Source organism: Plectropomus leopardus, chromosome 5, assembly GCF_026936395.1.
Source record: "Plectropomus leopardus strain MGB_pleo_1.0 chromosome 5, ASM2693639v1, whole genome shotgun sequence".
In the NCBI taxonomy this organism is placed as follows: domain Eukaryota; kingdom Metazoa; phylum Chordata; class Actinopteri; order Perciformes; family Serranidae; genus Plectropomus; species Plectropomus leopardus.
In genome coordinates, this window is record NC_142180.1 from 33737730 (window position 1) to 33752442 (window position 14713).

General features: G+C 40.8%; 1 protein-coding gene across 5 annotated transcripts in view; it reads left to right on the forward strand.

Annotated features, from left to right (window-relative positions):
* The window catches only part of LOC121940957 (cyclin-dependent kinase-like 5), a 59258-nt gene that overhangs the window by 34206 nt on the left and 10339 nt on the right, over nucleotides 1–14713 (forward strand). For all 5 annotated transcript variants that reach the window (XM_042483632.2, XM_042483637.2, XM_042483636.2 and 2 more), the window contains exons 4-12: nucleotides 2646–2691; nucleotides 2850–2986; nucleotides 3077–3197; nucleotides 4224–4283; nucleotides 6833–6923; nucleotides 7031–7220; nucleotides 10691–10771; nucleotides 12417–12583; nucleotides 13479–14517. In XM_042483632.2, the coding sequence (XP_042339566.1) occupies nucleotides 2646–2691; nucleotides 2850–2986; nucleotides 3077–3197; nucleotides 4224–4283; nucleotides 6833–6923; nucleotides 7031–7220; nucleotides 10691–10771; nucleotides 12417–12583; nucleotides 13479–14517 (1932 nt within the window). The remainder of the gene's footprint in view (nucleotides 1–2645; nucleotides 2692–2849; nucleotides 2987–3076; nucleotides 3198–4223; nucleotides 4284–6832; nucleotides 6924–7030; nucleotides 7221–10690; nucleotides 10772–12416; nucleotides 12584–13478; nucleotides 14518–14713) is intronic.

Here is a 14713-nt window from a genome sequence, read left to right on the forward strand (position 1 = left end):
TCTAGAGTGTAATCTGTTGAAAACGCCACCCCTTCTGTTGTAGTGTAAACGGGCAATGCGTGGATCCTGTGAGACTGATGACGTCACGGCCACGCTCTGTGCATGCGTGTGGTGGTCTTCTTTGGTGTGTCATTACAAAGTTACACCACCAATTACTGAACTGGCATGCATACTACAGCGTTTTCATTTGTTTATGCAGATCTGTGTACACAAGGACTGTTTTCACAATGTTATCATATGAACGTAGATTTCATTTTTAATAACACAAAGGAAAGACTTTTTCCATTTTTAGTGGGGGCATTCTCGTTCGCAATTTAATACGCAGAGAAAGCTTCCTTTTATGGCTATGTAAATTGCTACAATAATTGCATAAAATAATTCACTCAAAAGAATCTTATTTAATACATTTATTCCATTTTTTGTCACATCACCATAGCATCATTATGTCATGCATTTTGTAGTTTGTATTTTGCCATCCCATCTGATTTTCAAAAAAAAATTGCCGTGCCGTCAAGGAGGCGTCATCGGTTTACCGTCTACCAGATTCCACGTGAACGCAGCATTAGATGTACAGTTATAGCCTACAGTTTTGAAGTCTACTGATAATGGTTAGTTGAAACGAAATGTAGCTGCTGGTCGGGTTTGATTTCCTCTTTTAGTGAACAACACTTAGACATGAAACAGTTTATTTAATTTCAACCCTGCAGCAGCGCATCATCTCCCTTCACTCAGGCTACCTTGTGTGTGCACAGCACAGTGATGCTCATGGAGTTGACCCTGCTGTGAGTCATCTTACATTTCTCCGTGCTGGGAGGAGGGCTCACTGTTCACTGTGATCCATGTTGGAGCGCTGCGATGCCGCCTTTGGCTTTCTGAGGGGGGGGAAACTGGAGCACAGCTCTGAGCCATCGGCAGAAATACCAGGCCTATCTAGGACATGTCGAGAAACGGGGCTAGTGGTGGGGCGTCTCTCGCAGAGAACTTCATGGAGGGATGATAAGTGTCTCAGCAAAACACAGTGACTCAGTGGTGATTAGTTCTGCATTTCTTTGTTTGCTCCATGTACTCTTGATTATTTCATGTCACTCGTGCCTGTAAACAAGGGACAGAGATTGTTTTTGCTGGATGTTTTCATAAGCTCCTCACTTTTCCAGGTGCACAGTCCTATTTTCAACACAGTTCAGCAGTGAATCATTCAGCTGAAAGAGTGGCACCCAGTTTTTCATGTCTGTGACCCTTTAATATAGAGCTCAGTCTACATGAGACCCTTCTTTGTGGGGTTCATATCTATGTAATGGGATTTGTCCATTAGACGAGAGCTGCAACTCACAATTACTTTCATCCTTTACCATTATTTCCTTGTTTATATGTCTATAAAACATCAGAGGAAAGTATAAAATGTCCATCCCAGTTTTACAGATTTAAAGATGAGGTCTTCAAATATCTTGTTTTGTCCAGCAAAAGTCAGAAATCAAGAGATACTCAGTTTTGGGTTTATTATAAGACCAAGAAAAGCAATAAATTCTCACCTGTTACCAAGAAATCTTTGGTATTTTTGCTTGAAAAAGAATGTTTTTTCTCTGATGCCTTAGCGGTGAACAAAGAATCCACAAACTCAGGAAATTATTGATAGATTGAAGTAAAAGGGGCCCACAGCAAATCTATATCAAAACATCCGTTTTCAAACTCTCACTCAACTCGTGTAGTACAATACAAGTCGCAGTACTTCCCAACACAGACTTTCCCATACGAGTAGCACACCGGGTCAAACACATATGTCTGAACTCTGAAGTAGAGCTCAAAAGATCAAGTTCAAACATGTACACACTTGCCCAGGCGCAGTACTCGCTTGTGCGGAGAGGTTTTGTGCAGAAAAGTTTTAACTTCCCTTTTACTTCAATTCATCAGGAATTTTCTCAGTTTTTTTTTTATTCACTGTGGAGGCACGCAAGAAGAACAAAGCTTTCTTAATTAATTCTACACATCACAGGGTGAGTCATTGATATTCAAATGATAATTTTGGGGGTTAAGTATTTCTTTAAATGAGTAACGGATAATCAAAATAGTTACAGGTTAGTTTTCTGTCTGTCAGCTAATCCATTTATGGACTAATCATTACAGCTCTATATTAGACTGGTTTATTTTGGGTTTAAAGCCTAAAACTGCTCAGGAAAAATGTCATAATTCTGTAAATTAGGAATAAAATATTACGTTTTTTCTAGCCAAGTAGTCATTGTACGACCCCATAGATCCACATTGTGACACCTTGTGGGGGTTCTGACCCTCAGGTTGGGAACCAGTTATCTGCATGATACGGACACATTAGTCTGTTTAAGAGTAGCTCCCTCTGTTGTGAATTTGTGTGCAAAACAGCATTTAAATTTAGTATTCAGTGTTTGCAAATCTAAACTCAAACTTATGCGTTTGTAGTACAGAAGAAACACGTGTATCCTTGTACCTGAAGCCCACACAGCTGAATGTACAGCTGTGTTGTCTCCTTACTATTAGTCGTGGTGGCAGTAGTAAAAGCAGCAGCAGTAAAACTGTTATGTGTGTGGATCTCTGCTGTTGTGTCACGATGTATTGACAGCAGCTACAAACAGCAGGATTGATTTCTCACCAGTCGCCCTGTGCTTTTATTGCAGGACACCAATGAAATTGTGGCCATTAAGAAATTCAAGGACAGCGAAGGTAAGTGAACCACAAGTCCTTGTTGGAGAACACTCGCATTTATTTATTTTTATCGGCAAACAGTTTGTTTTCTTTATTTGTGCCGGGAAGCATCCCATCCTCATCACTACATGTAGTGCCAGAGTGACCGTGATTTCTTCTGTCTCACCTCCACATAGAAAATGAGGAGGTTAAAGAAACAACGCTACGGGAGCTTAAGATGCTCCGAACCCTCAAGCAGGAGAATATTGTTGAATTAAAAGAGGCCTTCCGCAGACGAGGGAAGCTTTATCTCGTCTTTGAGTATGTGGAGAAGGTGAGCGTCTTCTGCAATCTTTTGATTTTTTTAATGTTCCTGTGTGATGGTCATCTTGATTTTTTTGGTGTGTGTTTTTTTCTCTTTTAGAACATGCTCGAGCTGCTGGAGGAGTTACCAAACGGTGTGCCGACCGACAAAGCACGCAGCTACATCTACCAGTTAATCCGAGCAATTCACTGGTGCCACAAGCATGACATCGTTCACCGGGGTAAACCCTCCCTTTTCTTATTTTTTATATATTTTTTTTAGACATAATGAAAGCACTGAGAGGGAGACAGTGTGAGTGAGGCAGAGAGGAGATGAAGGAGACTCATGCAGGTCGACAGAGCGCAGTGTTTACCTCTGCATCATCACTGGGCACCATCTGTGCCTCGATTTTAAGAAACATTTTCAGTGTAAATGTGTGTATTCTGTCATGGAACAGTGGCTTGATGGGTTTTCTGATGTGTTTAACTGGACCGCTCTATTGTTCATAAGATGTGAGCTTTTGGGGCGAATCAGTGGCAGCAGAGCAGGAAACCAGATGGCCCATGTGAGCTTTTGGCACGCTGACTGCAGCAGAGCAGGCGTCCAAATGGCCCGTGGTCTACCCAGGCACACATATGACACTGTTATCCCGGATTAGATGTATAAATTATGGTTTTTCTTCACAATCTGTGAATTTTCAGCGATAGAATTTGATTACTGGTATTTCTTAGCTACACTCAAACACCGAGTAATAAGACAAGACAAGACAAGCATTTATTAGTCCCATTACAGGGAAATTTGCATTATTACAGCAGCAAAGGGATATCAAAGCAAGATATGTAAAACATAAATAAAGCAAAAGAACAATCTAAATCGTATAAACGAGACTCAAAACTCAACAGAAGAAAAAAGACATATTTACGCCAAATCTGATTTGCCTGCAGCTTGAATGCAGCCAAAGTGTTTAATGTTCAGATTTCATGTGATTTGAGCTGTTTGCACTGTTGTAAAAAAAAAAACAGATCTGAGTCACAAATTAAATTAGAAATTAAAGAAAACTTAAATTAAAGAAAAATGATGCCACTTTTTCCTGTAATTTGAACAGAGCTCTTGTTTGCTGCTTCTTACAAAGATACTGTAAAGTTAAGCGAGTGTAATCTTTCTGGTGAGACAGGTGAGTATGAGGTGGCAGGAGTGATGGTAGTGATGATGTAATGATGTCAGCTTATGTGTTGCCTCTCTTCCCGTCTCCGTTTTTCCTCCTCAGACATAAAGCCAGAAAACCTTCTCATCAGCTCCGATGACGTCCTGAAGCTGTGTGACTTTGGTGAGCACCTCCATCAAACACTCACACTGTAAGAGCTGAAGAAAGGTGGCCGAGCAGTCAAAGCTGTGATGTAAAAGGAGTATTTTGAACAGAGACTATATTTGGCTGGATTCAGAGCTTGAGGAGGGCAGCAGGCAGGCTTCAGCCGGTTATCTGAAGCTTTGCGCGCAGCCCTTCTCTCCGGGTTTCTCGGGCTGCGGGGAAGAGTGAATTCTTCCCTCGCCTCAATTAATGGAACGTGTTGGAAAACAAGAGGCTAATCGTGCGTTGATTCAAGCTGGTGGCGCCACCAACAAAACGGGGGGAAACGGAAAACATGGCATAGCCAACATGGTGTAGTCAATCTGGAGTGAGAGACTGAAGACCTGCTGTTTGCTCTGTGTCAGCCAAAGACATCGAGAGAACAAACACAGGCCAAACAGACTCCGCCGCGAAGGTTTACATCTCACCGCACATTCAGTCACACTGCATGTTGGTTTGTAGAAAGTCACAGATTCATTGTGAGGCAGGCACGATATCAGTTTTACGATTATTGTTGCCAAAAGAGTTCACGATGACGATATCGCAATATCTGTAGGAAAAACTTTTTTAGGGGGGGTCAAATTGATCTTTAAGTCTCTGAAAACTGGATAGACATCACATCTTTATGCTGCATTCAGACCCTATTGACAAGTATTTAAGAACTTTGTGAGCAAACTGATTTTATTTCTTTTAAAAAACATAGGGGAAAAAGGCAATGAGCAACGGTGCAAGAAAGGTTTGTCCAATTGCAAGAAATTAATCAATTTTAAAAATTAAAAAAATTATTTCTTTTTTAAAAAAAGGTACGAAAAAATGTAAAGAAAAAACTGAACTGTATTTATAATGATTGTAAATATATACTTACTTTTACAAATAATTTTGCATTTACATTTACAAATAACATTTTATAAGCACTTTTTTAAATTAATTTAATTGTTTGTTTGTCATTTTTTTTGGTTTTTTACTCTCCTATTTTTTTTGCTAATTTGTGGTATACTCTATTCTGAAGTTTCTCCTTGCCTTCTTCCAATGTTTTAAATTATCTCAAGCAAATTTGTTTAGGTTTCAAAGGGTTATTTTTGATGTGTAAAAAAATTACACTATATGGATGGTGAGGAGGCAACCAGATGGTGTTGGGGGAGGGAGACAAAGTGAGGAAAGGGCAGAAAAAGATGTGATGATTGAATATGTACATGACATTATCATATGTGTTTAATTAACATAATTTCATTTTAAATATCACAGTTATCTTCAGTGCCTCCTACGCACAAATGGAAAAGGGACAGACCCTGAACATGTTTAGCTCTGACTTTTCATTCTGGGCAGAATTCTTATCATTCATGTCAGTAAGACATCAGTTTTACTGGTCAGTTAAAATATTAAACTCCCACCCACCGTACACAGACTGTCTCTCTTTTTGTACTACGTCAGTTGCTATAGCGGATGAGTTTTCATTGGAGTTGGTTGAAAACCTGGTGCGTCTCATAAGCCTCATTCACAACGCACAAAAAATCCTCCAACATCCACTAACATCTGGATTTTTAATGCAATGGGAATGTGTACCTGGGTCAAACGACTCTGCAGTAGACAGGTTTTTATCACCTCCGGCTCCAATCGGCATTGATGGGAACGCAACACTCGGGTGAACACAGTAATTTCAGCACCTTAAGCGATGAGATGCAATGATGCACCATCGCAAATTACTCTCTGTGTCCTCCTAAGCAGCACTAAAACATCAATCCAAATCAGTCTGCATCGAGTTCGAAAGAGAGACAGAATAAGTAAGAGATACAGAAGGAGAAGTAAACACTGAAAAGTTTCCCTGGACTTCTGTCCCTACTTCTAACTACTGTTTACCCGTTTTCCGGCCTCTGCATGATGTCGCATGGACACACAAACAAAACAACCCCCCCCCCCCAACGTACACACACAAGAAAGGCAAACGTGTGTGCTGCAGCACTGTGTTCACTAGCAGTGGTAATGCAGTCTATCGCCTATATTTCGCAGGTTTACCCACGTTTGAAATACCCGTGTGCACACGCTGGTTTTGGTGGGAAAGGGGTTATAGAGGCACCAGAAAGTGCCTTTGGAGTCAGTATCACACACTAGGGGCCGTGACAAAGTGTAGACATTTGACAAACTGAGAATGAGAAAGGGCTGGAAAAGACTTCTTCTGGCGAACTGTTCGTTTTTGACAGTTTTCTGTTTTTGATACAAATATGAGGATTATAAAAATAAACTCTTAAACTTTTTGCCTACAATTTCAAAAGTTGAGTTAAACAGTCTTCAGCATTAGTATTACTTTTTTGCCAGTGCAGTGTGTCACAAGAGAGCTCGTCATCTCCCCTATATTACTGCAGCATTTCCCCAACTCAACTACTTTCTAACTTACACCTCTGAATCGTAACGAGTGTCCTGAGAAGCTGAGAGGGGCCCGGGCTGAAATCAGTTTTAGGTGTCTCAGCATGCGGAGCATATCATAAAGCTTCTCATTATACTATATTGCTTCCTCTGTCTTCTCCTGCCAGGCTTTGCACGTAATCTCTCTGAGGGGACCGATGCCAATTACACCGAGTATGTGGCCACTAGATGGTACCGCTCTCCGGAGCTCCTGCTCGGGTAAGTCCCCTAATTTTTTGTCCTGAGTCACAACACTGACATATCGTTTTAGTAGCTGTTCTTATGCCTGGCCGTAATCCAACAACCCCTTAAATCTGTGGTCCCAGGGCTCCGTACGGGAAGGCAGTGGACATGTGGTCAGTGGGCTGCATCTTAGGAGAGCTGAGCGACGGGCAGCCTCTGTTCCCGGGAGAGAGCGAGATCGACCAGCTCTTCACCATCCAGAAAGTGCTGGGACCCCTGCCACCGGAGCAGATGAAGCTCTTCTATAACAACCCTCGCTTCCACGGGCTGCGGGTAACGCCAGGCCGCTCTTCACACTGTCTCCCCCAAACACCTCACCACAGTGACTCCGCCGACCCATCCCCTCCACGCTGCTCTTATTACGGCTCCTTTTCCTCCATCGACTTGATCTTCTCTCTCCGTCTCTTTCTGCCTCCTCCTCTTTTCGTTCTTCCCTTATTTATTTTCTGTCTCTGCACTCTGCTTTCTTTCTTTTTTCTCTTCTCCTGGCTGAGTTTGCTGTGCCGTGACTGATTGGATCACAATGACTCATCGTGTATCATGTATCCTGCATGCTCTCTGAAGGGAGGCTGTGATAAGTCTTCTGTGGCAGGCTGGTGGTACCACAGACCGGGGTCGACCGTCCCTTCCCCTTCCTGCCCACGCCTCAGGATATGATTATTCGTACACACTGCCCCTCTGTGAATACCTGACAGCAAATCCCCACTAATGAGGACTCTGCTTGATTATGCTGCGTTTAAAAAAAAATGTTTGGGGCACTGGTGGGGATAAAAATTGGTTAACCCTTTGAAACCTCAACAAAGTTGTTTGATTTCTTTCACAAACAAGCAAATTTACAAGAAATTTCCCCAAAATTTGCAAAAATGCAGTAAGAAAAAAAAGGTACAAGAAAATTACCTAAAAACAAATTTAAAAAATGAAAATGAGTTGAAAAAAAGAGCTGAAAAAAAACCCCAAAACATTTGTGTGTGTTTACTTTATTTATTTATTCCTCATAACATACTTTTGAATATAAATTATTTATTGAATACAGTTTTCTGGAAATTTCTTCTCTTTTTTTTATTATTTCTACTAATCCTCTCGTCTTTTTTAAAATTAATTAGCTATAAAAAAGTAACAAGCAAATTACCTAATAAACAAGTTTTAAAAAGGTAAAAGACAAACAAGACAATGACCTAAAAAAGTGCAGAAAAAATATTTTAATTATAAATATAGATTTTTGGACATTTTTCCCCTTTTTTGAATTTTCTTTACTCATCCTCCCTTAACGCAGCAGGAAAACTAATGTTAATCCAGGTTTCAAAGGGTTAAAGGTTATTGGACAATTTTATGGTATGAAGCCAAAACTGTAGCTCATAAATACAAGTTGTTTTCCTGCAGTAAAATGCTCAGGCACATGTTGGACAGGGATGTTTGTTGACTAAACATCCATCAGCTGCTATTGTTAGTACTTGAAAAAATCTCTGTTCTCCTCAATATTTCTGTGCCTGCTGTATTTTAAAGAAGCAGAGAGCCAGAAAACCTTTTCAAAAATCTGGGAAGAAAGCAGTGAGGAACTTATGAAGAAATGACCCAAAAATTAGCCAAAAAAATAGTTTAAATAAAGAAATTACAAGAAAATTATCTGAAAAAAAGTTTAAATTTATAATAATAATAATAATAATAATAATAATAATAATAATAATAATAATAATAATAATAATAATAAATAAAAAAACTGTAGAATTTGGTTAAAAATTATAATTATAATTCTGTAACATAATTTTTATATGCTACAAATATAGTTTTTCCCGAGCTTTTTCTTTTTTTTTTAGGTTAGGTTTTTTTTAAAACAACTTCTAACCGAAATAAACTGCAACTGAAATAAATCAAATCAAGTTGCTCAGGGTTCAGAGGTTTAAATAATTGTGAGAGGCGTCTGAAAGCAGCAACAGAAATGTGATGTCGCACCAGGTTTCCAAGGCTAAAGCCCCTCTCTCAGTCAAATTATCTTCATAACAGCAGAGAAGAGAGAGGAAAATGAAAGAACCACTCACAGTTTTTACTGAAATATTAATGCTTCAGAACAGCAAGAAACCACACAACACTTGTGAGCGAAACACAGGACGTTTGATGGTCGTTTTATCACGTTAGCCACCTACGGTGTGCTTTCTGTAACACTCGGAAATGTGTGATGTAAAAAGAACAGCTTCTGGACGTTTTTTGGCAAACAGCAGATTCACAACAGTCAGAGGAGAAATTCTGTCAAAATGAGAGGTTGACACGGGAATATTGAATGTGGAAGAAAGCACATGCAACAGGGCTCCTGTTAGTCAGTGAGCAAAATTTAATTTCAGGTGATGCAGTCGAATCTGCGGGGTAACTTCAGGAGGAAGTTAGATTTTAAAAAGTGGTCATAATCTTAATATGTGAGCATTTATACAATATTTAACAAGAGCATCATCATACTGACAGATTTTTACAGATAGATTAGATAATTTATCGATTACTAATCAGTTAAAGGGCCCAAAAACGGTGACAAAATACGAGAGATACAAGTCAGACAGGTCACTGCAGGTCAGAGGAAATGCAAACTGCCACAACAGTAGTGACACTACATAGAGTGAAGTAGTAAATACACCACTGGTGAACTTTAAAGCTTTTATGTGTTTTAAAAAAGACGATTGGCTAAATGAGACCACAGAACGTCATCATGGCACGCAGGACTTTACGTCCTCGTTGTGATGGCGACATTGAAGTCTTGACTTTTGCGTTGTTCTTTTATAGCCTAACTTTAGATTTTTACTTCTGCCGATTGCATTTAGGTTTCCAAATTCTTAAAAGCTGTGTTCATTTGTGAAGATTATATTTCTGAACAAAACATCTAAACATCATAAATGTTAGTTTGTCACAGAATTAGTTTTTTGCAATAATGCAGAAGTATTACGAGAGAGCAGCGACGAAACATTAACCTCTTCAGGCAGGTGCACCCCATCAATTAACGTACAGTAAAACAGCTTATTTTCTGTCACTGACAGGCTCAGATTGTTATTGTGAGTGTCTGACAACATTACAGAATAGATCCTACAGAGAAATTTATATTTTGGAAATGATTTTAGAATAAGACTTCTAAGTATAATTTGGACACAAAACAGACCAGAACCACCAAAATGTATGGAAAAAGTGCAGTTACCGTTATGTTGTTGACACTTAGGATAACATTAAACACTTTAAATGGACATGAATTGACAGAGTGCACCTGCATAAAGTGGTTAAATTTTAGCCTGTTTTTCGGCTGCCGGCGGTACTGCTCTCTCTCAAAACTGAGAGACCAGTTTCAGAAATTGTTGTTCCCTTTAATCGCTTAGACACAAAAAGCCTTAATTGCATCATGATTAATTGATTGATAGCCCGAACCTGAATATAAGTGACCTGAAAACAAAACCAATAAAACAGTTTATACATTTAAAATGAAACTTTTTTTGGATTTTTCAGATATTTGTACAAAAGAACAGTTTCAGTCTGCTGATTATTGATGAGGTCTGCTGCTATGCCCCCTCTTTCCGTTTTATTTCTTTTGTTTTATTAATATTTGCAAAGAAAACTCGTTGATTACACATGCTGCTCTACTCTACACACAAAGCACAGGAGGCCGACGCTGCTGCTCTCTCCACAAACTAGTGATTATTCGATCGTTTATCACTTGGACATGTGTTGTGGCTACAGTTTTTGGCTGTACTATCATCCGCTGTTTCTTGTTTTAGTTCCCTGCTGTGAACCACCCCCAAACGTTGGAGCGAAGATACCTGGGAATCATCGGCGGAGGCCTGCTGGACCTGCTGAAGGTAGAGATCACAGCTCTGGCAGAGCTTGCAGAGTTGTGAAGATGTTTTTATTTCTAACGTTTTATCAGATTTATTCCTGCTCACACACTATCGTGGAAAGATAATCTGTAACCATAAAAACTCTCCAACTACACATCCGATAATTGCATCACAATCACGGTGTTTACGTCGTGACTGCACGATGCCTCTTCACTGCTTCAGCATCTCTCAGCTCATATGCCGGTTCCAGCGCTGCTGTTATTGCTGCGTCTGCACTGTAAACAGGAGCTCCATGTCAAGAATGTGGGCTGTGCTTGTGCACTTGCGCTTTTCCCAGCAGATAATGAGTCACTGCTAATATAATGTCATCTCAGGACAGGCTTCAGCAAGCAGGACAGGCAAATCTCTCTCATCGCTAATCAGGCGCTCTTATAAAGTTTATTGAATTTCAAATTTTTCAACAACTTTTTTTTTTTTTTTTTTTCAAAACAGTTCACAGATAACACAATCCCAAAAGAACACCAGACAGAAGAGAGAAAAATAATAAAATAAAAATAAGTAAGGATTGACTAACTGACACCAAAAGACAAAAAAAAAGTAAATGGACAACAATAATAATAATAATAATAACAATAATAATAAAATAATAATAATAATAATAACTTTTGTTTTGTTTTTATTGAATATTTGAAACTTACATTTACACTAACAAAAAAAAGTTAAACACTTGTTTAAAGCATCTCACCAAGAGGGGCCATTTTGTACAAATTATTAGCAAATATTATTATAAATTATTAATAAATATATAAATGCAACATTAAAATAATGAATGCATTTACATAGCTAGTGCAGACACCACTCTTCACCAGGATTTTTAAAATAAAAAGACAATAAAAAAGGGAGAGAAAAAAACAAACATGTAACACATATTCTTTGCAATTGATATTACCAAAATTATACATATTTTTTATATTTTTCAGTATTTTGTCAAATCATCAAGAATATTATTATCGCAAAATTTCCCTGAAGTGTCGTGTCTTTTAGAGCTGTATAAATGTTCCCTTCAGTGCCGCATCCTCCCCCTGTAATTGAAGGTAATCTGTAATCTGTACACATTACAGACAAAATTTCTCTGCTAATCAGGCTCTCTCGAGTTGAGCTGAGATATTAATTTGACAAAATATGTAACTGCAAAGCAAAGCTGCACAGCTTGCAAAGAGTAGTTGTCTGTCTTTTTTCTCTGTTGTCGTCCTGAGAAAGAGAGAAAAATGGCTACCACTAAACTGTAGTCGCACAGTCTATCTTCAGTTCACAGGTTTTATTTGGAGTGCATTCATACAAGATTTCATTATTTATTTAGTTAAGAAAAAAAGAGAATGTCACAAATCATATTTCACATCATTGTTTGGCTGCTTTGGTAAGACACAATTAAATGTAGCTGCAGCCTGACTTTTATGATAATGGCGATGACTCATAGCAGCATGACTGTTTCAGTTTGTTTGTGAGGTCTGGATGCTCAGGGTGTCTCCAGGACTCACGGGCTCCCTCTGTGTGTGTGTGTGTGTGTGTGTGTGTGTGTGTGTGTGTGTGTGTGTGTGTGTGTGTGTGTGTGTGTGTGTGTGTGTGTGTGTGTGTGTGTGTGTGTGTGTGTGTGTGTGTGTGTTAGAACCTGCTGCTGCTGAACCCGACAGAGCGCTTTCTCACAGAGCAGAGCCTGAACCACCACGCCTTCCAGACCCTGCGGCTCGTGGAGCGACCCGGCCCACCCACACCTACACCTGTCCGCTCCTCCAAGAGAAAACCTCACCATGGGGACAACACCACCCCCAGCAGGTCAGCAGCGAGCACTGTGGCCAGTTTGATCCCATCACCGTCTCCCTGTTGTTCAGACACATGTGCTAATGTGTTTTTTCTGATGCAAACGTGACCGGTTGTTCGGTTGTTTTCATTATCTGCATTATCATGACATTTTTGCAAAATGTACTGCCCTTTGTTAGAGGTTTCAGACATTTTCTCTTCTGTTTTGTTCAGTCATAAAGCAGCCTATAAATAAAACACTTCTGTTCACCAAACCAAAAAACACATACAAAAAATATGCAGGCTCAATCCAGCATGAGACATGAAATGCAGAAATGCAAAATGAAAGAGGGTAAAACAAAGTATAAACAGCATAAACGACAGCATGGCACCGGATAAAAACACTAAAAGTGCGGTTTATCTGCTACATTAATGCTGATTCAGTAGATATAATAGAGTCCATAGTACAAATTGTATATTTTTACTGAAATACATTCACCCATCTCTACTGTTTACACATCATTAATTCTTTATTTTTTTATATGTTGTTTTATATGCTAAATTCATATATATATGTATATATGAATGGTATATATGAAGTGTATATGTATACATATACGTGGATATATGTGTATGGATGTTCTGCGACTTTTGTTGGTTCACCGTGTTTTCTGATATTGTATGGTATTGTATTGTGTAGCACGTTATAACTCAGGTTTTGAAAACTACTAAAGAAATAAAGATTATTATTGTTATTAATAATCATTATACTGGACTACTCCTGGATCTTATGAGGTTCCATTAATATCTAAAAACTGCACATAAAATAAGTGCTTATATACATATCACACCACCAATAACCTTCATTTGATTGCATGAATGTAAAGTTTAAGCATGCTGATGTCGGTCTCATCTCTCTGCTCTCACTCAGGAGCCATGGGGGAAAGAGCTCAGGAAGCCACCGCTCCAGCAGCAGAGAGTGCTCCAGCTTGCCGCGGCACGAAGACCTCCACCCAAACAACGACGGCTTTCTCAACGGCAACATGCCCGCAGCGATCAACCTCAGTCCCACCCTGCACCCCAAGAACTACCAGCCGCAGATCTTCAACCACTCCACCTCGTGCAACATGGACCTGGCCAGCAGCAACCTGCCTCACCTGCTCAGCCCCGGCGAAGCCAAGAGCAAGGGCGACTTCGAGATGAACCTGGGGTCCAAGGTGTCCGACGGCCCCGGAGCCAAGTACCTCAAATCCAACTTCCGCTCGCAGCAGAACCGCCACTCTTTTGTGGAGGGGAAGACCAACACGCTTCAGTCAGGGGAGAAACACAGTCGACACAGCTACATGGAGTCCCACAGCTCCACGCCCTCCTCCAAGTTCGCCTACCTTAACTTGTCCAAGAGCTACGGCACGCTAAGCGATGCCAAGTCGGTGGGGAACTTAAATGACGTGCACCTTTACGCCGATGAGCCTACATCTCGCTATTTTCCCTCGAGCTGCCTCGACCTCACAGCCCCGAGCAGCCCAGCAGCCCGCCGAGTGGACAGACTGGGACCGGGCACTGGGAGAGGGAGCATGCGCTCAGACAGAGAGAGCAACACGCTGGACTCCTCATACAGGCGCTCCTCGACCCGCCACAAGGCCTCAGAGGAGGCCAAGTCGCCAGATGCCCTGGACCCCGGGGAGGGTAGCGTGGAACGAAGTCACGCTCACTCTCTGTCTGCCCCACACGACCCTGTGTCATACGGTCAGGGATACACCAGCCCCTTCTCCTCCCAGCAGCGGCCGCACCGCCACTCCATGTACGTACGGAGGGACCACCAGAGGACACACGGGGCGGAGGAGGGGCTGGTCGTCGGGCAGGGCTTGCCCACCAGAGCCAGCAGTCTGCAGCTCCTGTCTCCGCAGCTGCAGCACCGCACGCTGCCTCGCCACTCTGGGGGCTCCTCCAGAGAGGAAGACATGAGCAGGGTCAGTCCTCAGCCCACATCAAACCTCTCCAACCTGAAGGAAAGCCTGAGCCCACATGATCTAATCATATCAAATGCCTACACCAGGTTGTGTTGGATAACTCAGCCTCAGTCTCTACAACAAAGCAGCCAGGATTTATTCTGGTGGCGTCTGAAAATATCATGATCTGTGTTTAGGTTTTCAGCCAGATCTCGTT